This window comes from Coregonus clupeaformis, chromosome 35 (assembly GCF_020615455.1).
Source record: "Coregonus clupeaformis isolate EN_2021a chromosome 35, ASM2061545v1, whole genome shotgun sequence".
Classification (NCBI taxonomy): Eukaryota; Metazoa; Chordata; class Actinopteri; order Salmoniformes; family Salmonidae; genus Coregonus; species Coregonus clupeaformis.
The window spans coordinates 2,546,010-2,571,694 of NC_059226.1; the positions used below are offsets into that span (position 1 = coordinate 2,546,010).

Genomic DNA, 25,685 nt, shown 5'->3' on the forward strand with positions numbered 1-25,685 from the left:
TGCGAGCTTCAACTGGAAGCCAGTGGAGTGTGCGGAGGAGGGGGGTGACGTGAGAGAACTTGGGAAGGTTGAACACCAGACGGGCTGCGGCATTCTGGATGAGTTGTAGGGGTTTAATGGCACAGGCAGGGAGCCCAGCCAACAGCGAATTGCAGTAATCCAGACGGGAGATGACAAGTGCCTGGATTAGGACCTGTGCCGCTTCCTGTGTAAGGCAGGGTCGTACTCTCCGAATGTTGTAGAGCATGAACCTGCAGGATCGGGTCACCGCCTTGATGTTAGCGGAGAACGACAGGGTGTTTTCCAGGGTCACGCCAAGGCTCTTCGCACTCTGGGAGGAGGACACAACGGAGTTGTCAACCGTGATGGCGAGATCATGGAACGGGCAGTCCTTCCCCGGGAGGAAGAGCAGCTCCGTCTTGCCAGGGTTCAGCTTGAGGTGGTGATCCGTCATCCATACTGATATGTCGGCCAGACATGCAGAGATGCGATTCGCCACCTGGTTATCAGAAGGGGGAAAGGAGAAGATTAGTTGTGTATCGTCAGCGTAGCAATGATAGGAGAGGCCATGTGAGGATATGACAGAGCCAAGTGACTTGGTGTATAGGGAGAAAAGGAGAGGGCCTAGAACTGAGCCCTGGGGGACACCAGTGGTGAGAGCACGTGGTGCGGAGACAGCTTCTCGCCACGCCACTTGGTAGGAGCGACCGGTCAGGTAGGGACGCAATCCAGGAGTGAGCCGCGCCGGAGATGCCCAGCTCGGAGAGGGTGGAGAGGAGGATCTGATGGTTCACTGTATCAAAGGAGCAGACAGGTCTAGAAGGACAAGAGCAGAGGAGAGAGAGTTAGCTTTAGCAGTGCGGAGAGCCTCCGTGACACAGAGAAGAGCAGTCTCAGTTGAATGACCAGTCCTGAAACCTGACTGGTTTGGATCAAGAAGGTCATTCTGAGAGAGATAGCAAGAGAGTTGGCTAAAGACGGCACGCTCAATAGTTTTGGAAAGAAAAGAAAGAAGGGATACTGGTCTGTAGTTGTTGACATCAGTGGGATCGAGTGTTGGTTTTTTGAGAAGGGGTGCAACTCTCGCTCTCTTGAAGACGGAAGGGACATGGCCAGCGGTCAAGGATGAGTTGATCAGCGAGGTGAGGTAGGGGAGAAGGTCACCGGAGATGGTCTGGAGAAGAGAGGAGGGGATGGGGTCAAGCGGGCAGGTTGTTGGGCGGCCTGCAGTCACTAGTCGCAAGATTTTATCTGGAGAGAGAGGGGAGAAAGAAGTCAAAGCATAGGGTAGGGCAGTGTGATTTATGAAGCTTTTGAAAAGCTCCCTGGTCTTTGTAGTTGAATCTGTGCTTTAAATGTAATACTTGACTAAAGGAACCTTACAGATGTATGTATTGGGGACAGGGGAAATCATGCCAACCGCTATTATTTCACACAGTGTCCATATACCCTATTATGTCATTTGTTAAGCCAAATTTTACTTCTGAACTAATTTAGGCTTTAGACTTTATTTTAGTTATTTAATTTGTATTAATTTGTAAACATTTGTAGAATTTTCTTTTCACTTTGACATTATCAAGTATTTTGTGTAGATCAATGACAAAACATTTCAATGAAATCTATTTAAATCCCACTTTGTAACGCAACGAAATGTGGAAAAAGTTCCAAGTGGTGTAGACTTTCTTTACGCACTACGTGTCAGAGGGGCTCCTGTATGCGTTACACACAAACACATTCTCATCATGTCTGCATGTACATACACTACCAGGCTATTTGAAGAATCTCAAATATAAAATATATGTCGATTTGTTTATCACTTTTCTGGTTACTACATGATTCCATATGTGTGTTATTTCATAGTTTTGATGTCTTCATTATTATTCTACAATGTAAAAAAATTGTACAAATAAAGAAAAACCCTTGAAAGAGTAGGTGTGTCCAAACTTTTGACTGGTACTGTATATATGTGCAGGATAGGCCAGTGTGTGGGAGGGATGTGTGTGCGTGTATTCGTGGGTGTGTGTTCATTTGAGCAACAACTATTAATTTCTCGATTTCAAACCTGTCATGCAGGTGTTAGCGGCTGCTAGAGCAGACAGGTATTGGAGTATAAACATTAACTTTACGATGTTCATATCCTGTTGTATAGCCATTTTAAACAAAAACCGCACCCTTTCGAACAGTGATTAATAAAGGCCAGTTGCTCTCCTTGCTCTAACAGGGTGAGAGAATAGATTCACTCATGTTTGGGACTATTCAAGGTTTTACATTTGAACTGTTAAGTGCACAGCTTTAGCCGACTTACATTGTGCCAGAAATTGAATAGGCTATTTCATACTTGCACTGTATCTATACTTGCACTGTATGAAAAAAATGTATGCACTCACTAACTGTAAGTCGCTCTGGATAAGAGCGTCTGCTAAATGACTAAAATGTCAATGTAAAATGTGTCTGAATCGAAGTCATTTGAGTTAGCAATTTATAGATTTTCTAATATGCTGTTCTCCCTACTTGAACATGTCCTCAAGTAATACCTTCCTAAAAATAACTCCACAATACCACAACAGCAAGGCAGACCCAACTCATAGACACACCAGTAAAATCAAGGCTTTGACTGTTTTTACAGTATCTACCCTGTCAGTTTGACTAGGCTGAATCGGTGTTCCGGAAACCAGTCTGATAATCTACCCTGTGTGTTTGAAAGTGTTTCGTACTCAGTTAGTCAGCTTCTCTGTGTTTATGTTGAACCCTTCTGTTCTGTGTGTGTGTGTCTTACAGGTGCAAGCAGACTGATCCACAGGAGAGCACCTTTTCGGGAGGTAGACAAGGACAGAGCAGTGGTGCACGTCTCGGAGGCTTTGAGACCCAGGGCTAGCCGAGCTAGCGTGTTTCCGCCAGAACCCAACGCGGAGAGAGCCTGAAAACAGTTTGGCTGGGGGGCAGCATCACATCATCAGACCCAGGAAAATGGCACGCCTGGGAGGCAGTCAAAACCAGAAAGCTGCGTGCTTGGGGGTCAGTCACTTACATTAAACAGCACAGCGGCAGGCCTGAATGGTTTCGGGACCCTGAAAGGAGCGCGCTGCCTTAGGGGCTGAGAGGGACTGAAAGGGGAGACTGTGCTGCATCATCTCCCACTAGGAGGCAAGGGCTGTAAGAAGAACAGTAAGACCCAGCAGAGCGAGGGTGAGAAGAACAATCCACAGGTGAGTTGTCTGGTTCCTTCCCACTTGGCCCCTTCTCTCTGCCTTATGATGGAGTGGGTGAAACAACAGGAGTAGTAAGAATTGGGCCTGGTTGGATAGCTCAGAGCTTCAGCTCTTTTATATCCATATCTGCACATTGAATTTGAGAAGGAGGGGCAAGGTTATCTCAAGGCTTAAGGTATAGATTTAGGGTGCTCTTAAGGTGCTCTTGAGTCAAGGAGTTGTTCTAAACGCGGTCGACTAATTTATTTCTCAACACGAGTAAGCTGAGTAACCCAGTACACTGCTTCTTGTGTGTTGTCTGGCTGTGGGGGTTAATCCACTGGAAGCTCTGTGTACCTTTTGATTGGCTAATCCTCCATGACCCGATAGGTGGCGTGAGGGTTTCTGGGAGATAGAGTCAAAGTAGAGACTGTGTCAGAGATCGAAGTGACTGATCCAACTGAACAGGGCCCATGTTCCAAAAGCATCTCGGACTAGGAGTGCTGATGGAGGATCAGGTCCTCCTTTTCCATATAATCTTATTCATTATGATCTAAAAGGTTAAACTGATCCTAGATCAGCACTCTGTATGAATACAGGACCTGGTCCGTGATCCAAGCCCTTTTCTGTATGCTTTTTAACACGACTGTGCTAGTGCACTCCAGATTGTTTGACTGTGGGGCTATGGCTATATCCCACTGCTGACACCATGCCTCCATTCTTTATTTGACATAAACAATGCATTTCCATATTCCTCATTGTGTGACAAAACGCTAGTTTCTTTGACCCTCGTCCTCAGGGATCTTACTTTATACAGTGGGGAGAACAAGTATTTGATACACTGCCGATTTTGCAGGTTTTCCTACTTACAAAGCATGTAGAGGTCTGTAATTTTTATCATAGGTACACTTCAACTGTGAGAGACGGAATCTAAAACAAAAATCCAGAAAATCACATTGTACGATTTTTAAGTAATTCATTTGCATTTTATTGCATGACATAAGTATTTGATCACCTACCAACCAGTAAGAATTCCGGCTCTCACAGACCTGTTAGTTTTTCTTTAAGAAGCCCTCCTGTTCTCCACTCATTACCTGAATTAACTGCACCTGTTTGAACTCGTTACCTGTATAAAAGACACCTGTCCACACACTCAATCAAACAAACTCCAACCTCTCCACAATGGCCAAGACCAGAGAGCTGTGTAAGGACATCAGGGATAAAATTGTAGACCTGCACAAGGCTGGGATGGGCTACAGGACAATAGGCAAGCAGCTTGGTGAGAAGGCAACAACTGTTGGCACAATTATTAGAATATGGAAGAAGTTCAAGATGACGGTCAATCACCCTCGGTCTGGGGCTCCATGCAAGATCTCACCTCGTGGGGCATCAACGATCATGAGGAAGGTGAGGGATCAGCCCAGAACTACACGGCAGGACCTGGTCAATGACCTGAAGAGAGCTGGGACCACAGTCTCAAGAAAACCATTAGGAACACACTACGCCGTCATGGATTAAAATCCTGCAGCGCACGCAAGGTCCCCCTGCTCAAGCCAGCGCATGTCCAGGCCCGTCTGAAGTTTGCCATTGACCATCTGGATGATCCAGAGGAGGAATGGGAGAAGGTCATGTGGTCTGATGAGACAAAAATAGAGCTTTTTGGTCTAAACTCCACTTGCCGTGTTTGGAGGAAGAAGAAGGATGAGTACAACCCCAAGAACACCATCCCAACCATGAAGCATGGAGGTGGAAACATCATTCTTTGGGGATGCTTTTCTGCAAAAGGGACAGGACGACTGCACCGTATTGAGGGGAGGATGATGGGGCCATGTATCGCGAGATCTTTGCCAACAACCTCCTTCCCTCAGTAAGAGCATTGAAGATGGGTCGTGGCTGGGTCTTCCAGCATGACAACGACCCGAAACACACAGCCAGGGCAACTAAGGAGTGGCACCGTAAGAAGCATCTCAAGGTCCTGGAGTGGCCTAGCCAGTCTCCAGACCTGAACCCAATAGAAAATCTTTGGAGGGAGCTGAAAGTCTGTATTGCCCAGCGACAGCCCCGAAACCTGAAGGATCTGGAGAAGGTCTGTATGGAGGAGTGGGCCAAAATCCCTGCTGCAGTGTGTGCAAACCTGGTCAAGACCTACAGGAAACGTATGATCTCTGTAATTGCAAACAAAGGTTTCTGTACCAAATATGAAGTTCTGCTTTTCTGATGTATCAAATACTTATGTCATGCAATAAAATGCAAAATTAATTACTTAAAAATCATACACAGTTGAAGTGTACCTATGATAAAAATGACAGACCTCTACATGCTTTGTAAGTAGGAAAACCTGCAAAATCGGCAGTGTATCAAATACTTGTTCTCCCCACTGTATCTCTCTCAGCATTCCCTACTCTCTCTGCTGTGAAAATGTCACTTGTAATAACTTCTATTGATAATCGTCTCACACATCATACTAACGACATAACACCTTCCCTGTTCATGCGCTTTGTGTTGCCATGGTAATGTCCTCCCTTCCCCTGGGAACAGCTGAGCAACAGGTTAATGTATAGAAACCAGAACCCCAGGTCGACCAATCAGAGAGGCTCCTGCCATGGGGGGTGGAGGCTGTGATTGGAGAAAACGCCTACTTAGAGCTCACCTTATGAAACTTGTGGAAAGCTATGTGTGTGTTCGTGTGCGTGCGAGCATGATTGCGTCTGTGTGTGCGCGTTTGTGTCCATTTGTCTGTGGGCGTATGTTAGGGTCATGTGTCTGTGTGTATGTTAGGGCCGGGACTATACCAGTATTGTGATACTTGTAGGTATCATACAGATCAATATGTTACCAGTCAGAGACGACACGCAGGTCAGCTGGAGAATCTGATGCTTGCCTATAGCCCTATAACTAGTGTTGTCACGATACCAGAATTTTGACTTGGATACCGATACCAGGTTTAGTATCACAATACTCAATACCAATACGATACCACACAAAAAAGAAGGCGCATTAGCCAAAGTCACAGAATGGCACTTCATCCAGACAGATAAACTCAGCTACTGCTCTATCATTGTGGTCCTCTGTAGCTCAGCTGGTAGAGCACAGCGCTTGTAACGCCAAGGTAGTGGGTTCGATCCCCGGGACCACCCATACACAAAAAAAAATAATGTATGCACGCATGACTGTAAGTCGCTTTGGATAAAAGCGTCTGCTAAATGGCATATTATATATTATATTATTATATTAAATTTCACATTTTTTATGTCAATTATTTTGAGAAAGCCATGTATGCATTAATTGAATCAATTATACAATAAATGTTACTTTGATTTTACCAATCTAACTACCAAACAGCAGAATGGTAATAATTGATTTGAATGGTAAGTCTCTATTGATAAACTGAGTAAATGAAGATGTAGCCTAGGTCTATTCACAAGACTTCACAATACAGCTCAATGCATATTATTCAGTAGGAGTGTGTGCATGCATTGAGTTTTATTGAGCTTGTTTTAGCTGATTTCATGGGGCTACAAATGACAAACACTCCCTTCCATTTAGGACTTATGTTATTGGAAACTTTTAAGAGAACATTATTTTATTGTACTGCGTAACAACATTTGCATAGAATAAGTGTGCGCTGTCTCTTTAAGAAATGAATGACGTTATTTGCCAGGCAGAATGTGGCTGTGGAATCTGACTTTGTGGGAAGCAAAGGAAGACGAAGAAGTTAATTCGTTTTTGGTGGCGAGGGAGACTCAGTGAATTATAACAGTCTGCTTTGAAATCAGCACGTTTTGCGTTATGATTTGCATATTATCACAAACAAAGTACTAGGGTGGTTAAGCTAGCAAGGAAAGTTAGCCTACAATTAAAGCCAGACGCTACCAGTATCGTCTTGCATTGTAAAAGTGTTCTAGCCTGTATGGACATTGTTTTGCGTACAGTAATGAACAGACTCAACATTTCTATATGCTGTGCTGCATTATTCAAGCGTGTAAACTTCTGTGCAGCATGCATGGGGACTGGGAAGCGAATGCAGCCCAGACAGCTCTAGCAATGAATGAGTAAGTGGATCAGGCTTTGCTCTTCACGCTATAAAGGGGCTACGCTGATACAGACTTGATCCTCTCAATCACTTGAGACACATTTGACAGAAGTACCGGATGTAACAGAGTTGTAACAGAGTTGGGTAGGGTGTTCTGGGGAATGAATGTGACAGCCTGCCTGGGGCCAGATGGAGATTGTTGTTGGGGTTGTGGGGGCCTTGTGGCTCGTGAAACTCCCCATCTCCTACCCTACCCAGGCTCCCTCCCTGGGCTTTAGATACACCGAGTGTTTTCTGGGTGGATGGAGGGAGTGATGGAGGGCGAGGCGCCAGCGAGGTGTAGACTGCTCCCAGATGGCCAGGCCTGCATCGGGTTTTGAGAGCAAAACATTCTCAACACTTCATAAATCCCACCTGGGGCCTACTGCTCTGCTCTGTTAGCCTCACGTGCCAGGCTTCAAGGCTCTGTCGACTTGTCAGACAGACAGATGGATGCATGGCGAACAAGAATTCACACCCACACACTATATCAAGTCAGAAACCAGCATGTACAGTATATCAAGTCTGAAAACAGCCCAAGCCATATTTTAATAGCAGGCCTGGTCTGCCTAGCACCAGCCAACAGGTCTGGCTTCTATTCCCTCCAAGCCCCAGTTCCATACCCATCGCACATGCTAAACTTCAGCTTCAAGTTAGGAAGTCTGCAGTTGATGTCCAGTTGTTGATGTGTCCACAGAACTAGAAGTATTCCACAATTGTAATGACGTGCAGAACCCCCCCCAACACGTACAAAATTGACAATGCCTTAAAGTCGGAATCCGTTGTGGTGAAACTGCCACGTCGGTTTGCGATATTACAACAACAAAGACTTTAATTGAAGCTAAACAACTAACACTGTTTTTATTCCCTCGGACATCGTTGTACACCATTGCACACACAATAGAACAGCATCGTATTTACTATGTCGCTGGATGCTCATCTCCTCTTCAAAAAAATTACAAAAACAATATCCAATGCACCTGTCCTTAATTCTCACTAATAAATACTGGTAGAAATTAATATATTGTCTGTTCTCTGTAAGGATTACCCCGTCTTCCTCCCAATGAATAGCAGTGATCCTCTGGTTGGGAACACTACCTTGGCCAACTGATTACAGCTTGTTACCGTCCCGACACACTGACGGCGTGAGGCGTGATGCCAGTCTGAAGTCTGGGGCTTCAACTTTAACCCATTTGGAATGCCTCAACCTTAATAAACAAACACAACAAGTTGTTGAGTACTCCCTTACAAACACACACACACATTCCACCTCTGCCTATCTGTTGGAATGAGATGTGGAAGTCAGACAAAGGGCAGTAGAGAATCTTAGACACGGTTAGGCTCACATGTCAACACTTTAGAACTGAGCGGGGGGATTGGGTGTTAGAGGTGTGTATGGGTCAAGTTTGACTGAGTGTTGTGGTTGTGTTTTTTCCGAGACCTGAGAGAGAGACCATGATTTTCACAAATAAATTCACTGTTAAAGTGTTTCTACACATGCACGGTTTGCTCCGAGGTTTGGTGTGCTTTCTGCTTCCCATACTGGAACTTGGGTGTGTCCCCACACACCTATCACCATATTCCTGCCATTATTGCCTTTGCAATATCCGTGTACACTTAGGGTCTTTCATGTCCATTGATTGTGTAGGGGGGCTCGGTTTTACAGGGGCCCTATAAAAGGCCAGTGCTGCCTTGCCTTTTGAAGTACATTGTTCGCAGTCATGCAAGATTATGTCTGTAAGGAAACCAGAGACCCTCCACCACCCCACCTCTGCCCTTCCTCTCCCAGTCACCTCCCCCTGGAGAACAATACAGGTATCTACTGTAGACCCTGTCTGCATCCCAAATGGCACCCTATTCCCTTTATAGTGCACTACTTTTGACTAAAGCCCTATGGACCCTGATCAAATGTAGTGCACTATAAAGGGAATAGGGTGCCATTTGGGATGCAGTCAGGGTCTAGATACCTGTATTGTTCTCCAGGGGGAGGTGACTGGGACACTTGAGATTTTTTTTTTTCTTACAGACATCATCTTGCATGACTGCGAACAATGTACTTCAAAAGGCGAGGCAACACTGGCACGCTCTCTCTCAAACACACGTACACACACACATAGTAGTAATAATAATAATAATAATAATAATATGCCATTTAGCAGACGCTTTTATCCAAAGCGACTTACAGTCATGTGTGCATACATTTTTACGTATGGGTGGTTCCGGGGATCGAACCCACTACCCTGGCGTTACAAGCGCCATGCTCTACCAATTGAGCTACAGAGGACACACACACATAGTACACACACACACACTCCGGTTGCAGCTAGGGGAAGAGGATTCCCTGTGCTGTGTGTTTGGGTGTGACGCAGCCAGGCAGGGGTTTTGGGCTTGCCCCATTCATAAAAGCAGCCAGGCATGCAGGCTGAGTGGACTGACTAGCCGCCATAAAACCAACCCCTTGGCCAGGGCAGCTGCCTGGGAGTCATTGCTCCTGTTGCGGAGTAGAGGAGCTCTGTGATGAGAATGCTCCATCAGCATTAACACTAGACTTCCCACTTGTGGCTCAACACACGCACGCATGCAAGTGCATGCAGGTATACACACACAACACACACATCCAATCACACACATGCACACTTGTTATTCTGAAAACTGGAAGCAGGCGTGTACCTGTGAGGACAGCAGAAGCAGCTGGTTGTAGTAGCGAGGTCTTTATGTTCTATGATTTCGATTGAATCGAGCCCATGTTTTTAGGCAGGCCAGCAAAACACAGAGCCAAAAACACCGCCTACACGCGATGTACAGTAGATGTAACATGAGACCGTTACTATAAAGATAGCTGGTGCTTAAGCCACAGACTTCCCACCATGAGCAGATTTTGGCTGCACCACATAAAGCTTTACATTACCATTCTACACCCCCCTCTCTAATATAGCTCAACATATGGAACATGACTGCCTTCTGGTTATAGAGAAGAAAGAGAAGGAGAAAAAAATACGAGAACTTCCATTTTTAATAAAGTGTTAATGAGATGAGATGTGACAGTGGTTCCACTCCCCCTCCCCGATCCTCGCTTAGGAGGCCATGGATCTACCGTTTTTACAATAAAGAGCCTTCCTCTCCTTCTGCTTCTTGTCCACTTCGCCACCTCCTTCTCCTCCTCCTCCTTATCTCATTTAACATTTACATTTTTGTCATTTGACAGATGCTCTTATCCAGAGCGACTAAATTAATGTTCCTTTCCCCACCGGGGTTTTGGACAAAGAGTTATTCTCCAAGCTAAGCAACCAGCAACAGTTAATAGGATAACATTGTATATCATTTTAGTCAGCTCACATCCATGGCTAATTACTTGTACGTATCCATTTGACTTGTTTGAAGATTAAATATTGCAATTATTGATCATGCCATCTTCAGAAATCAGCGATTCAGACAGCTTTCTGGGCACAGTCTTATCACAATTCTGTGAATAATTATCTTTATATCTGGCTCATTTGGTTGTGTGTTCCACATCACATATTATTGGGCATAATACAATTATATTTCATACCAGTATGGTAATGAGAAATTGATTCAATAAGACCCCATTGAGTTGTTTGGCGGCCATATTGGAAAAAGGCTTCTGTGGGGTTAATACGTGAATCCTGTGATAGCTCTGTATCCACAAATCTTTTTAAAAGCCTGTTCTAGCTGTGTGTGTGAAACGTGTTGCTTCCATCACCAAAGTTACAATCCAAAAACATATCTGCCCCACTACATGGAATTCTATGGCTAAGCTTCCAACATTCTAATGGCACAATATGGCCTCGTTTTAAACAATAGCTGTAGCTGGTGCTTTCAAAGTTGGTTATATTATATATCATTTGAAAGGTAATTTCATGACCTTTCAGAACCACTTGTCAAACAAAGATTCATGTATCAGGGTTTCCTTTAAGCGATGTTATACAGGCAATTCTTATATCTACCCTAGAGGTCAAATGTCAAGATTCTGTTGTCCTGAACATTCCAAAAATGTCTGATGGCTAGCTGTGAATGTAAGCTTTCCATTGATATATTAAAGGGTATATGTGAGGAATAACTTGTATACTGACATTGTTTGTCATAGGGTAAAATCCCTATGGGGAAACTGAATGGGATGGAGGGATGAATGAGAGTGATAACAGGTAGCTGTACTGCTATCACACATTTACCAACTCTAGGGACACAGACCTTCAAGAAAATCACTATGAGACATTGTCGGCCCAAGTGAGCCTGACGGACAGATTTGGGGGTCTGGCTCATGGACTATTTATCCATATGTGTGTACAAAATAATAATAATAACAATAGCATGTATACACAAGTGGTTATGACAAAAGTTAATTAAAAAGTTGTGTTATGGTAATGAGCAATTGCTAAATACATTTTTTTGTGCATAATATCTAATCAAATAATAATAATTATGAAATGGATATGTACAGATCCTAATCTCAGTGATCCAAGAGGAAATTTTTTGTGTCAAATGTCAGTTTCGTGAGAATGACCCGTGTGTATTAGAGGGAGACTTAGGTGCCCTGTTCAAAGGCCATTCCATTAAGCAATAACAAAAGAGAGACAGAGCTACATGGTCGGACAGAATACAATGTTGGAGGGAGGGAGAGAGAGAAAATGCAATTACGCAAGATAGAAGAAAAAAAAATAGAAAAAAATTAATCAGGTCAGAAAGATAAGCAGCCAGAAATTCTATGACATTTCTGCCTCGGTAATAATTAGTAGGCTAATTCCCTGCCCCGAGGCATGTACACAGAAATAATAGTAATTGTCTCCCCAATAAATCGTAATTGAGAGGAGCAAGAAATGTGCACAGAAGAGAGAAATGTAAAGGCTAGGGATTAATGAAAAGAAAATGAAAGAATTGAGATAAACAAACAATAGCCAGAAAGGCTAGTGTAGGAAAAGAAATGGTAGTGGAAGGAGAGAGTGCAAAAAGAGAGAGTAAAGGAGAGATTGAGGAGGTGAAAGAAAGGGGAAAGAAGGAGTGAAAGTCAGACACTCATCCAGTATAGCAGAAGTACTCCATAGTCCATTGGCTTTGTGCAGCTAGCCTATACAAAGCGATCTGTTATGCTAATGCTAGTAGACCTACACACACAGCCAAAGCTATCTGTTATGCTAATGCTAGTAGACCTACACACAGCCTAAGCTATCTGTTATGCTAATGCTAGTAGACCTACACACAGCCAAAGCATGCTAGCAAGCTAGCTGCAACATAATTATCTGGGTCATTCTACAAAAGTAGTTCAAATTGGGGGTTCAAATTGTAAATTTGTATCCTATTTTTCCCAAATATTCAGCGACCATGTCTTACAACATACAGTATGGCAGATAGACATCTACTACTCACACACTTTGTTTGTATTGCATATTTTTTATATTTTCTAATTAATCCAGTGCATTAACTTTTCAACTGTGCCTCCAAATCTTTTGAAATCTGAGCATATGCGCCTGCATTTCTACATCACAAACATTGTAACCGGGATATCCATAATTTTCCTGCCACTGCACTGTGAACCGCGGCAGATTTGAAGCTTGTTATTGGTTTAGTAAGGGTCCGGGACCAAGGCGATTTAAATGCGCGTTTGCAAAGAAATGCCCCTCGCTATTAGAATGTAGTAGGCAGACTGGGCAGGCACGTTCGTTCTCTGTTGAACAACATTTTCAAAAGAGCAGCACGGCAACTTCTAGTGCTGTTTTGTACAAAATAATTTGCTCTCACTTCTGTCTATGTCGCAGAATGCTTCCTTTTGTCAGCATGTGATGATACTAGTGATTGAATCCACCACTTCCATGAGCCCAGATCCATAGGCTACATTATTCACCTCGTTTGGTCATTGGCAATTTAGCACTAGGTTCATTAGGCTGTAATATCGAAAAGGCAGCGTTCAGCAGGAATTTTGGTAGGGTGACCTTATTTGTCTAGCTATGAACATGATTTTGCCCAAACAGATTTTGAACCCAAATGTGTAACTGATTTTAGTGGGGGGACAATACATTGAAAGATAATTTGGGTTGGATGTAGGTGCAGATTTAGGTCTTCAGGAGATTTTATTATCTGTTTAATTTACAGTGGGGAAAAAAAGTATTTAGTCAGCCACCAATTGTGCAAGTTCTACCACTTAAAAAGATGAGAGAGGCCTGTAATTTTCATCACAGGTACACGTCAACTATGACAGACAAAATGAGAAAGAAAAATCCAGAAAATCACATTGTAGGATTTTTAATGAATTTATTAGCAAATTATGGTGGAAAATAAGTATTTGGTCAATAACAAAAGTTTCTCAATACTTTGTTATATACCCTTTGTTGGCAATGACACAGGTCAAACGTTTTCTGTAAGTCTTCACAAGGTTTTCACACACTGTTGCTGGTATTTTGGCCCATTCCTCCATGCAGATCTCCTCTAGAGCAGTGATGTTTTTGGGGGCTGTCGCTGGGCACTGAACACAGACTTCAACTCCTCCAAAGATTTTCTATGGGGTTGAGATCTGGAGACTGGCTAGGCCACTCCAGGACCTTGAAATGCTTCTTCGAAGCCACTCTTCGTTGCCCGGGCGGTATGTTTGGGATCATTGTCATGCTGAAAGACCCAGCCACGTTTCATCTTCAATGCCCTTGCTGATGGAAGGAGGTTTTCACTCAAAATCTCACGATACATGGCCCCAATATTCTTTCCTTTACACGGATCAGTCGTCCTGGTCCCTTTGCAGAAAAAAGCCTCAATGCAGATGTTTCCACCCCCATGCTTCACAGTAGGTATAGTGTTCTTTGGATGCAACTCAGCATTCTTTGTCCTCCAAACACGACGAGTTGAGTTTTTACCAAAAAGTTCTATTTTGGTTTCATCTGACCAAATGCACATCCAAATGCACTCTAGCAAACTTCAGACGGGCCTGAGACATGTACTGGCTTAAGCAGGGGGACGCGCTGGCACTGCAGGATTTGAGTCCTGGCGGCGTAGTGTTAATGATGGTAGGCTTTGTTACTTTGGTCCCAGCTCTCTGCAGGTCATTCACTAGGACCCCCGTGTGGTTCTGGGATTTTTGCTCACCGTTCTTGTGATCATTATGACCCCACGGGGTGAGATCTTGCGTGGAGCCCCAGATCGAGGGAGATTATCAGTGGTCTTGTATGTCTTCCATTTCCTAATAATTGCTCCCACAGTTGATTTCTTCAAACCAAGCTGCTTACCTATTGCAGATTCAGTCTTCCCAGCCTGGTGCAGGTCTACAATTTTATTTCTGGTGTCCTTTGACAGCTCTTTGGTCTTGGCCATAGTGGAGTTTGGAGTGTGAATGTTTGAGGTTGTGGACAGGTGTCTTTTATACTGATAAGTTCAAACAGGTGCCATTAATACAGGTAACAAGTGGAGGACAGAGGAGCCTCTTAAAGAAGAAGTTACAGGTCTGTGAGAGCCAGAAATCTTGCTTGTTTGTAGGTGACCAAATACTTATTTTCCAACATAATTTGCAAATAAATTCATAAAAAATCCTACAATGTGATTTTCTGGATTTTTTTCCCTCAATTTGTCTGTCATAGTTGACGTGTACCTATGATGAAAATTACAGGCCTCTCTCATCTTTTTAAGTGGGAGAACTTGCACAATTGGTGGCTGACTAAATACTTTTTTCCCCCACTGTATTTGGTCTTTCACAATAGCTGATGTAAATCATTAGAACAATTCCCATCCCCTACAATGGGCTAAAATACAGTACCAGTCAAAAGATTGGACACACCTACTCATTCCAGGGTTTTTCTTTATTTTTTACTATTTTCTACATTGTAGAATAATAGTGAAGACATCAAAACTATGAAATAATACATATGGAATCATGTAGTAACCAAACAAGTGTTAAATAAATCAAAATATATTTTAGATTCTTCAAAGTAGCTACCCTTTGCCTTAATGACAGCTTTGCACACTCTTGGCATTCTCTCAACCAGCTTCATGAGGTAGTCACCTGGAATGCATTTCAGTTAACAGGTGTGCCTTGTTAAAAGTTAATTTGTAGAATTTCTTTCCTTCTTAATGTGTTTGAGCCAATCAGTTGTGTTGTGACAAGGTAGGGGTGGTATACAGAAGATAGCCCTATTTGGTAAAAGACCAAGTCCATATTATGGCAAGAACAGCTCAAATAAGCAAAGAGAAACAACAGTCTATCATTAATTTAAGACATGAATGTCAGTCAATCCAGAACATTTCAAGAACTTTGAAAGTTTCTTTAAGTGCAATTGTAAAAACCAACAAGCGCTATGATGAAACTGGCTCTCATGAGGACCGCCACAGGAAAGTAAGACCCAGAGTTACCTCTGCTGCAGAGGATAAGGTCATTAGAGTTAACTGCACCTCAGACTGCAGCCCAAATAAATGCTTCACAGAGTTCAAGTAACTCTCAACATCAACTGATCAGAAGAGTGCGTGAATCAGGCCTTCATGGTCGAATTGCTGCAAGGAAACCACTACTAAAGGACACCAATAAGAAGAAGAGACTTGCTTGGGCCAAGAAACACGAGCAATGGACATTAGACCGGTCAAAATGTGTCCTTTGGTCTGGAGTCCAAATTTGAGATTTTTGGTTCCAACCGCCGTGTCTTTGTGAAACGCGGTGTGGGTGAACGGATGATCTCTGCATGTTTATTTCCTACTTTAAAGCATGGAGGAGGAGGTGTTATGGTGTGGGGGTGCTTTGCTGGTGACACTGTCTGTGATTTATTTAGAATTCAAGGCACACTTAACCAGCATGGCTACCACAGCATTCTGCAGTGATACGCCATCCCATCTGGTTTGCGCTTAATGGGACTATCATTTGTTTTTCAACAGCACAATGACCCAACACATCTCCAGGCTGTGTTAGGGCTATTTTACCAAGAAGGAGAGTGATGGAGTGCTGCATCAGATGACCTGGCCTCCACAATCCCCCGACCTCAACCAAATTGAGATGGTTTGGGATGAGTCGGACCACAGAGTGAAGGAAAAGCAGCCAACAAGTGCTCAGCATATGTGGGAACTCCTTCAAGACTGTTGGAAAAGCATTCCAGGTGAAGCTGGTTGAGAGAATGCCAAGAGTGTGCAAAGCTGTCATCGAGGCAAAGGGTGGCTATTTGAAGAATCTCAAATCTGAAAAATATTTTGATTTGTTTTTTGGTTACTACGTGATTCCATATGTGTTATTCGCTTCAGGGAAAAAAAAGAGGACTGAGCACGCCCCCATTCTCATCGACGGGGCTGTAGAGGAACAGGTTGAGAGCTTCAAGTTCCTTGGTGTCCAAATCACCAACGAACTATCATGGTCCAAATACACCAAGACAGTCGTGAAGAGGGCACGACAAAGCCTATTCCCCCTCAGGAGACTGAAAAGATTTGGCATGGGTCCTCAGATCCTCAAAAAATTCTACAGCTGCACCATCGAGAGCTTCCTGACTGGTTGCATCACCGCCTGGTATGGCAACTGCTTGGCCTCCGACCGTAAGGCACTACAGAGGGTAGTGCGTATGGCCCAGTACATCACTGGGGCCAAGCTTCCTGCCATCCAGGACCTCTATACCAGGCGGTGTCAGAGGAAGGCCCTCAAAATTGTCAAAGACTCCAGCCACCCTAGTCATAGACTGTTCTCTCTGCTACCGCACGGCAAGCGGTACCGGAGTGCCATGTCTAGGTCCAAAAGACTTCTCAACAGCTTCTACCCCCAAGCCATAAGACTCCTGAACAGCTAATCATGGCTACCTGGACTATTTGCACTGCCCACCCCCACCACATCTTTTTACGCTGCTGCTACTCTGTTAATTATTTATGCATTGTCACTTTAACTCTACTCACATGTACATATTACTTCAACTACCTCAACTAGCCGGTGCCCCCGCACATTGACTCTGCACCGGTACCCCCCTGTATATATAGCCTCCATACTGTTATTTTATTTTACTTCTGCTCTTTTTTTCTCAACACTTTTTTGTTTTATTCTACTCTTTTACTTTTTTATTAAAAATAAATTCACTGTTGGTTAAGGGCTGTAAGTAAGCATTTCACTGTAATGTCTGCACCTGTTGTATTCGGCGCATGTGGCCAATAAAATGTGATTTGATTTGGTTATTTCATAGTTTTGATGTCTTCACTATTATTCTACAATGTAGAAAATAGTAAAAATTAAGAACAGCCCTTGAATGAGTAAGTGTACTAAAACTTTTGACCGGTAGTGTAGATGCAAAAGATCTTGTAGAGTAAAAAGATGGCAAGATTTTGCAAATAAGAATCAACCTCCTAAAGATTGATATTCATTAGAAATGTGGATTAATTTGAAGAAATCAAATATCACATGAACATATTCAATCCACAGGATTTGGGAAACAGCAGGATTTTTTACGGTCCTATTTTAAAGGGATAGTTCACCCAAATGAATTATATATTTACGTGTTTGTTTCTTATGGACAAGAAGAGACTGCAATCCATCCTATGGTTAGCCACTGCCACGAACCGTTAATATTAGTATTTTCTAACCAAAAAACTATATAATTCAATGTCCCGCAGTTAGCATACTCAAAAGTTCATGCCTAAATCATTTCAAAGTATCTTCAAACCAAGTGGTCAATTTTTTTGTGAGTATTCAACTTTAAAAGAGTCCTTAATACATCCGGTCTGTGATTTTTGTATATATTTTTTATTCCACCCTGGTCATGGGGCTAAGCCATGTGAAATGATGGAGAATTGCAGGAAATGAGCTTTAAAACAGAAATGAAATGTCCAGTTTGCAGCCGAACATGTAACATAGAGAAGACAAGCAAGGGGACCGTCGCATGTTTTGTCCCAATTCACCTTCATAACCTAGCCTGGTGGAAGCAACCTGATCGCTCTGTTTACCATTCTATCATGATATCTGAAGTGAAATAGAAAGGTGAATGCAGTGATCAGGTTAGTTCCACCATGCTATTCACCACCATTGAGGATAAGCATTATAAATCCAGGATTAGCCATGGGCTAGCCGCTCACTAAAGAAACTGTTCCTAGAAAAGCTCAAAGGAAAGGTTTCCTAGATAAATGGTCTGTTTCTAGAACATTCTCATACACGCATGACCTGCACTGTGTCACCAGGTTTTAGTCACACCTCCTGGTAACTGAGTTATTGCTATACTGAACAAAATTATAAACGCAACATGGAACAATTTCAACGATTTTACTGAGTTGCAGTTCATATAAGGAAATCAGTCAATTCATGGATTTCACAAGACTGGGCAGGGGCCCACCCACTTGAGAGCCAGGCCCACCCACTGGGGAGCCAGGCCCACACACTGGGGAGCCAGGCCCACACACTGGGGAGCTAGGCCCAGCCAATCAGAATTTGTTTTTCCCCACAAAAGGACTTTATTAGAGACAGAAATACTCCTCAGTTTCATCAGCTGTCTGGGTGGCTGGTCGTACTGCCAAATTCTCTAAAACAATGTTGGAGGCGTCTTATGGTAGAGAAATGAACATTACATTATCTGGCAACAGCTCTGGGGGACATTTCTGCAGTCAGCATTCCAATTGCACGTTCCCTCAACGTGAGACATTGTGTTGTGTGAGAAAACTGCACATTTTAGTGGCCTTCTTTTGTTCCCAGCACAAGGTGCACCTGTGTAATAATGATAATGCTGTTTAATCAGCTTCTTGATATTCCACACCTGTCAGGTGGATGGATTATCTTGGCAAAGGAGAAATGTTCACTAACAAGGAGTTGAACAAATTTGTGCACAAATTTTAGAGAAATTCTGGGATCTTTTATTTCAGCTCATGAAACATGGGACCAACACTTTACGTGTTGCGTTTATATTTTGGTTCAGTATATTTAACTAGAGGGGACAACAACAACAACAAAACTGTCATGAATTATTTATTGCTCTCCAAAACATTTAAAGGCCATACTTTCAGTTTAACCTCTACGGGATCGGTGTCCCATATACGGGACGGTTGAGCTAACGTGCGCTAATGTGATTAGCATGACTGTTGTAAGTAACAGCAAACCTTCCAGGACATAGACATGTCTGATATGGGCAGAAAGCTTAAATTCTTGTTAATCTAACTGCACTGTCCAATTTACAGTAGCTATTAAAGTGAAAAAAGACCATTGTATTGTTTGAGGAGAGTGCACAACAACAACAAAACTTATCATGGCAACTGGTTTGATACATTCACCTCTGAAGGTAAATAATGTACTTACATTCTTGCTCTGATTTGTCATCCTAAGGGTCCCAGAGTTAAAATGTAGCATAGTTTTGTTTGATAAAATCCATTTTTATATTCAAATGTAGGAACTAGGTTCTACAGTTTGAACCCCTGCTGTCTCTGGCTCCACACCCACCCCGTCCGGCCATCTAGATGTGTGAAAGTTAGTGTATAAGCTAATGATCCATCATGTATGACATTCCTGGGAGTGTGTAAACATTTTGTATTACCATATCGTTTATGTATGTTCTCTATAGTTATGTACTTGAAAATGTATCAATTGACCAATTCGGCACATTTGGGCAGACTTGATACAAAATAGTCCAGTATTGCAATGCTTCACTGGATCAATCTGAAACTTTGCACACACACTGCTGCCATCTATTGGCCAACATCTAAATTGCGCCTAAACTGCAATATTATATTGTGGCCTTTCTCTTGCATTTCAAAGATGATGGAACAAAAAAATTTTTTATTTGTATAATCTTTTACCAGATCTAATGTGTTATTATTTTCACATTTCCACAAACTTCAAAGTGTTTCCTTTCAAATGGTATCAAGAATATGCATATCCTTGCTTCAGGTCCTGAGCTACAGGCAGTTAGATTTGGGTATGTCATTTTAGGCGAAAATTGAAAAAAAGGGACCGATCCTTAACATTTACATTTACATTTTAGTCATTTTAGCAGACGCTCTTATCCAGAGCGACTTACAGTTAGTGATTAATTTTTTTTTTTTTATACTGGCCCCCCGTGGGAATCGAACCCACAACCCTGGCGTTGCAAACGCCATGCTCTATCAACTGAGCTACATCCCTGCCGGCCATTCCCTCCCCTACCCTGGACGACGCTGGGCCAATTGTGCGCCGTCCATGAGTCTTAAGAGGTTAACCTTAAGAGGTTAATGATTTCAGTTGAATTTATCAACATCTATTAATAAACCTTTTAGATGTAACAGCTATTATAATTTCATAAAGGTTACCAGTGGTGTCATAATGCATTTATGCACTACTATGTGTTGTTTTTATGTATGTTTATGTGTCTCTTTGTCTTTGCTAATCTTCAACATGGTTCCAACCTTTTCTAATTTCTCTGTTTGTCCCCTCACAGGTTCAAGCTGGGTCTCCTCTTCTCAGCACATCACGTGTTAACCTCTAGAACCGGGGGTGGGCCTGCCCCACCGATGTTCCACACAACCATCTCCGGGGAACGCTTCACCGCTGCCATCCATCGATGGCCGTCGTTTGACGGGGCCAACTGCGAATGCTGAGCAGGCTAGTGAGGTTGGGGCCCGCCCTCAGTCTCCGCTCATTGGCCGCTGGATGGAATTGAGGTGAATGGAGCCCATTTCCAACGTTGAGGACCCCAACTCACCAGAGGGAGATGAGAAACGGTCAGTCCATGTTCCTCCCTGTTCCATGTTGTGTACGAGGGGGATTTCTGTGTGTGTCTTGTCTGTGGGTTTGTAACAACAACGTCCATAACATTTCAGATACACAATACAGCACTTAGTTCATCCAAAAATATTTTTTTATGCTGCCTCTGGGGATTGCATAGCAGTATGTCATATGTAGAGAGGAAGAGTTAGAAGTTATATAATGCAATTTCATGTATAAATCTAGAGATGAGACGAAGCAAATGTCTCACCATTGTTGTTGTAAAGAGAGGTTTTACACACACACACACACAAACACAAACACTAGCACGCACGCGCACACACATGCCATCAACAGTAAATACAATGTAAACATGAGGGGAGGAATGTTGAGGGAGTTGTAGAGAATCACTGCCTCTGTCCCAACACGTGTGCTCACATGCGCAGCGCCTTCCTTCTCATTAAATGTGCAGCAAATTGGAGTCACATTTTTAAATGAGCACAGACCGCAGTGGAGAAATGCACACGTTCGATTTGAAATCTGTGTCGAATGTACTGTATTTTATATGTTAGTGAAGGGATGTATGGGTTATAGGTCTATACTGCAGAGGATGTGGTGGAGGTGTATGGTGTGTGTGTGTATGTTTGTGTGTGCATGCGTTCATGTGTGTGTGCACTGTGCAGGGATTAACAGAACAGAGTGTAGGATTAGGAGGAGGGGAAGGAGGAGGGGAGGCGGGCAGATGGAACAGCAGGAAAGCAGAGGACAACTCAGGACACATCAATATGTGACGCCAGCAGGGGATTGTCTCTGGTGTGTCGCTATTTATGTCTCTGTGTGTGTATGTCGCTGTGTGTGTGTGTGTGTGTGTATGTCGCTGTGTGTGTGTGTGTATGTCGCTGTGTGTGTGCGGAGGATGTCTGTGCACATGCACGTGTCCTTGTGTGTGCTGCCTCATGCATGCACCCCCCCCTCCCTCTATGTGATCTCTTGAGTCACTCAGCTCTTTGGTCTCACACACATACACGGGCACACACACAGCCCTGGGGCAATCACAGTGACACTGCTACTGTGTGTGCATCCGTGTGTTTATGCGTGTGTGTGTGTGTGCGCATTAGGATTAACTCTAGAGAGCAGCGTCTGAACATTCTCAGGGAGGTTTGGCGCCCACCACATCAATTCACTTACCAGCTTTAATTTAATAAGGAGTGTGAAAAAGGAGGAAGCATTTATGAATGCAAGTCAATTCAGGGGCCTTGCTTATCCACTCTGAAGATCAACAGCGGAACCAAAGAGAGTCCTCAAGCTGTTTCAAATTCAAATCTTTGTTATTCATTAACTTCAGGTACAAGTGGACATTGATTTTAGGATCGGTATCTACAGTAACTTCATGCATTGATCAATATACTCTTACAGTATCACTTTAGATCAGGGCTCTCCAACCCTGTTCCTGGAGAGCTACCCTCCTGTAGGTTTTCGCTCCAACCTCAGTTGTAAATAACCTGATTCAGTTTATCAACCTACTAATTATTATAAGCAGGTGCGCTAGATTAGGGTTGGAGCTAAAACCTGCAGGACGTTAGCTCTCCAGGAACAGGGTTGGAGAGCCCTTCTTTAATACATATGAATATTCGATAATACATTATCTAGATAAGTGAATTAAAATAATTACATTTCTCTGTACTCTGTGGCTTCCTAGACTGTGTCCTTACGTGTTCTGTAAAATGGGGGCAGTGTTTAACATGATGCACAGAATGTGTGTACACATACAGCATGTCCACAGAGATGACTGTAGATAAGATTTAACAACATTTCTCTATATGTATGTTGTTCCCCAACCTGATCTCAGAACATTTTGTATTATTCTGTACGTAAATCTGAGACACTCCATTTAGTATGATATGTTACTTTTCGTATGGTATGTATTAATTTGTGGATGTCCATCACCGATTTCGTATGATATGTTACGAATTACAATTCGTGTTATACATTATGTTAAGAATTTGAAAAACATTTTATATGTTATGAATATGCAAAACGTATGATATGTTACGAATTCTAGCTAGGTGGCTAGGCTAGGGATAAGGGTTATGTTTAGGAGTTAGGTTAAAGGGTAAGGTTAGGGGAAGGGTTAGCTAACATGGTAAGTAGTTTCAAAGTAGCTAAAAAGTAGTAAGTAGTTTCAAAGTTGCTAAAATGCTAAAGTTGTCTGAGATTCGAACTCGCAACCTTTGGGTTGCTAGACTTTCGCGTTATACGCCCGACCAGCCACCCTACTTTAGTTTTTGCCTTAAGTAACCATCTGTCTTATGTAACCATGCCAAACGTAAAATATCATACTAAATTGTGTATACGGATTTACATACAGAATAATACAAAATGCTCTGAGACCAGGTTGTGTTCCCACCAGACTATGTCCTGTCCTGTCCTGTCCTGCAACAACAAGCCTGTTTTATTATTCACAAGCTTTTTCCTGCATGGATGACGTCCTAGTACCGTGTGTGTGCACGTATACGCGTGCATGTGTGCACGTGCGTGCGCATTTATTGATGAATGTTTGGCCTGATGGGCTGCTCAGTGACTGAGAGAGTATTGTACTGTTTACGCACGTTAGTTTACTAGATGGTTAAAAGTACAAACTGTAAAATCACATTTGTTATCGCAAATCACAGTCACGGCCAGATAGTGACAACAGCTATAGTGACAACAGCTACTAGTCATATCAGTGATGACAGTGTGTGACATCACAGACTTGATTACCGAAAGCTATGCAGTCCAAGAACCCAGCCAAGTTGATGGGCAGAAACACACACACACACACCTGACTGCTGAGTGAATAGGCAGTTCAGGGACAGGACCAGATATAGAAGACCTCCTGAGGTAAAGAGGATCTGTGAAAAGAGACCAGCCAGCAGACCATTAACCTGACCTCAATGTAATGAAAGGTTCCATAAAGAGAAAAATTGTTCCTGTTCCCTGATGTGGTTTATATAAAGTATGCACTACATGACCACCTGCTCGTCGAACATCTCATTCCAAAATCATGGGCATTAATATGGAGTTGGTCCCCCCTTTGCTGCTATAACAGCCTCCACTCTTCTTGGAAGGCTTTCCACTAGATGTTGGAACAATGCTGCGGGGACTTGCTTTCCATTACTGAGGTCGGGCGCTGATATTGGGCAATTAGGCCTGGCTTGCAGTCGGCGTTCCAATTCATCCCAATGGTGTTCGATGGGGTTGAGGTCAGGGCTCTGTGCAGGCCAGTCAAGTTCTTCCACACCGATCTCGACAAACCATTTCTGTATGGACCTCGCTTTGTGCATGGGGGCATTGTCATGCTGAAACAGGAAAGGGCCTTCCACAAACTGTTGCCACAAAGTTGGAAGCACAGAATCGTCAAGAATGTAATTGTATGCTGTAGCGTTAATCTTTCCCTTCACTAAAACTAAGGGGCCTAGCCCGAACCATGAAAAACAGCCCCAGACCATTATTCCTTTACAGTTGGCACTATGCATTCGGGCAGGTAGCGTTCTCCTGCCATCCGCCAAACCCATATTCGTCCGTCGGACTACCAGGTGGTGAAGCATGATTCATCACTCCAGAGAACACGTTTCCACTGCTGCAGAGTCGGCGGCGAGCTTTACACCACTCCAGCCGACGCTTGGCATTGCACATGGTGATCTTAGGCTTGTGTGCAGTCTTAGGCCATGGAAACCCATTTCATGAAGCTCCCGACGAACAGTTATTGTGCTGACGTTGCTTCTAGAGGCAGTTTGGAACTCGGTAGTGAGTGTTGCAACCGAGGACAGATAATTTTTACGAGCTACGTGCTTCAGCACTCAGCTGTCCCATTCTGTGAGTTTGTGTGGCCTACCACTTCGCGGCTCAGCTGTTGTTGCTCCTAGACGTTACCACTTCACAATAACAGCACTTACAGTTGACCGGGGCAGCTCTAGCAGGGCAGACATTTGATGAACTGACTTGTTGGAAAGGTGGCATCCTATGACGGTGCCACGTTGAAAGTCACTGAGCTCTTCAGTAAGGCCATTCTACTGCCAATGTTTGTCTATGGAGATTGCATGGCTGTGTGCTCGATTTTATGCACCTTTCAGCAACTGGTGTGGCTGAAATAGCCTAATCCATTAATTTACTTTTTCCACATTTTGTTGTGCTACAGCCTGAATTAAAAAATTATAAAATGTAGATGTTCAAGAGTAAAAGTTTGCCTAACAGGTCACATAATGAGTTGCATGGACTCACTCTGTGTGCAATATTAGTGTTTAACATGATTTGTGAATGACTACTTCATTGCTGTAACCCACACATTCAATTATCTGTACGGTCTCTCAGTCGAGCAGTGAATTTCAAACACATATTCAACCACAAAGACCAGGGAGGTTTTCCAATGCCTCGCAAAGAAGGGCACCTATTGGTAGATTTAAAAAAAGAAAAAGCAGACATTGAATATCCCCTTGAGCATGGTGAAGTTATTAATTACACTATGGATGGTGTATCAATACACCCAGTCACTACAAAGATACAGGCGTCCTTTCTAACTCAGTTGCCGGTGAGGAAGTAAACAGCTCAAGGATTTCACCATGAGGCCAATGGTGACTTTAAAACAGTTTCAGAGTTTAATGGCTGGGATAGGAGAAAACTGAGGATGGATCAACAACATTGTAGTTAATCCACAATACTAACCTAATTGACAGTGAAAAGAAGGAAGCCGGCCTGTACAAAATGAAAATATTCCAAAACATGCACCCTGTTTGCAATAAGGCACTAAAGTAATACTGCAAAAAATGTGGCAAAGCAATTA

The 25,685-nt window shown here is 43.2% G+C and overlaps 1 protein-coding gene across 2 annotated transcripts in view; it reads left to right on the top strand.

Annotated features, from left to right (window-relative positions):
• Positions 1-25,685, top strand: part of LOC121550383 (thyroid hormone receptor alpha-like) — a 92,183-nt gene that overhangs the window by 44,387 nt on the left and 22,111 nt on the right. For both annotated transcript variants that reach the window (XM_041862610.2, XM_041862611.2), the window contains 2 exons: positions 2,779-3,206; positions 20,601-20,883. In XM_041862610.2, the coding sequence (XP_041718544.1) occupies positions 20,828-20,883 (56 nt within the window). In that variant the 5' untranslated portion in view covers positions 2,779-3,206; positions 20,601-20,827. The remainder of the gene's footprint in view (positions 1-2,778; positions 3,207-20,600; positions 20,884-25,685) is intronic.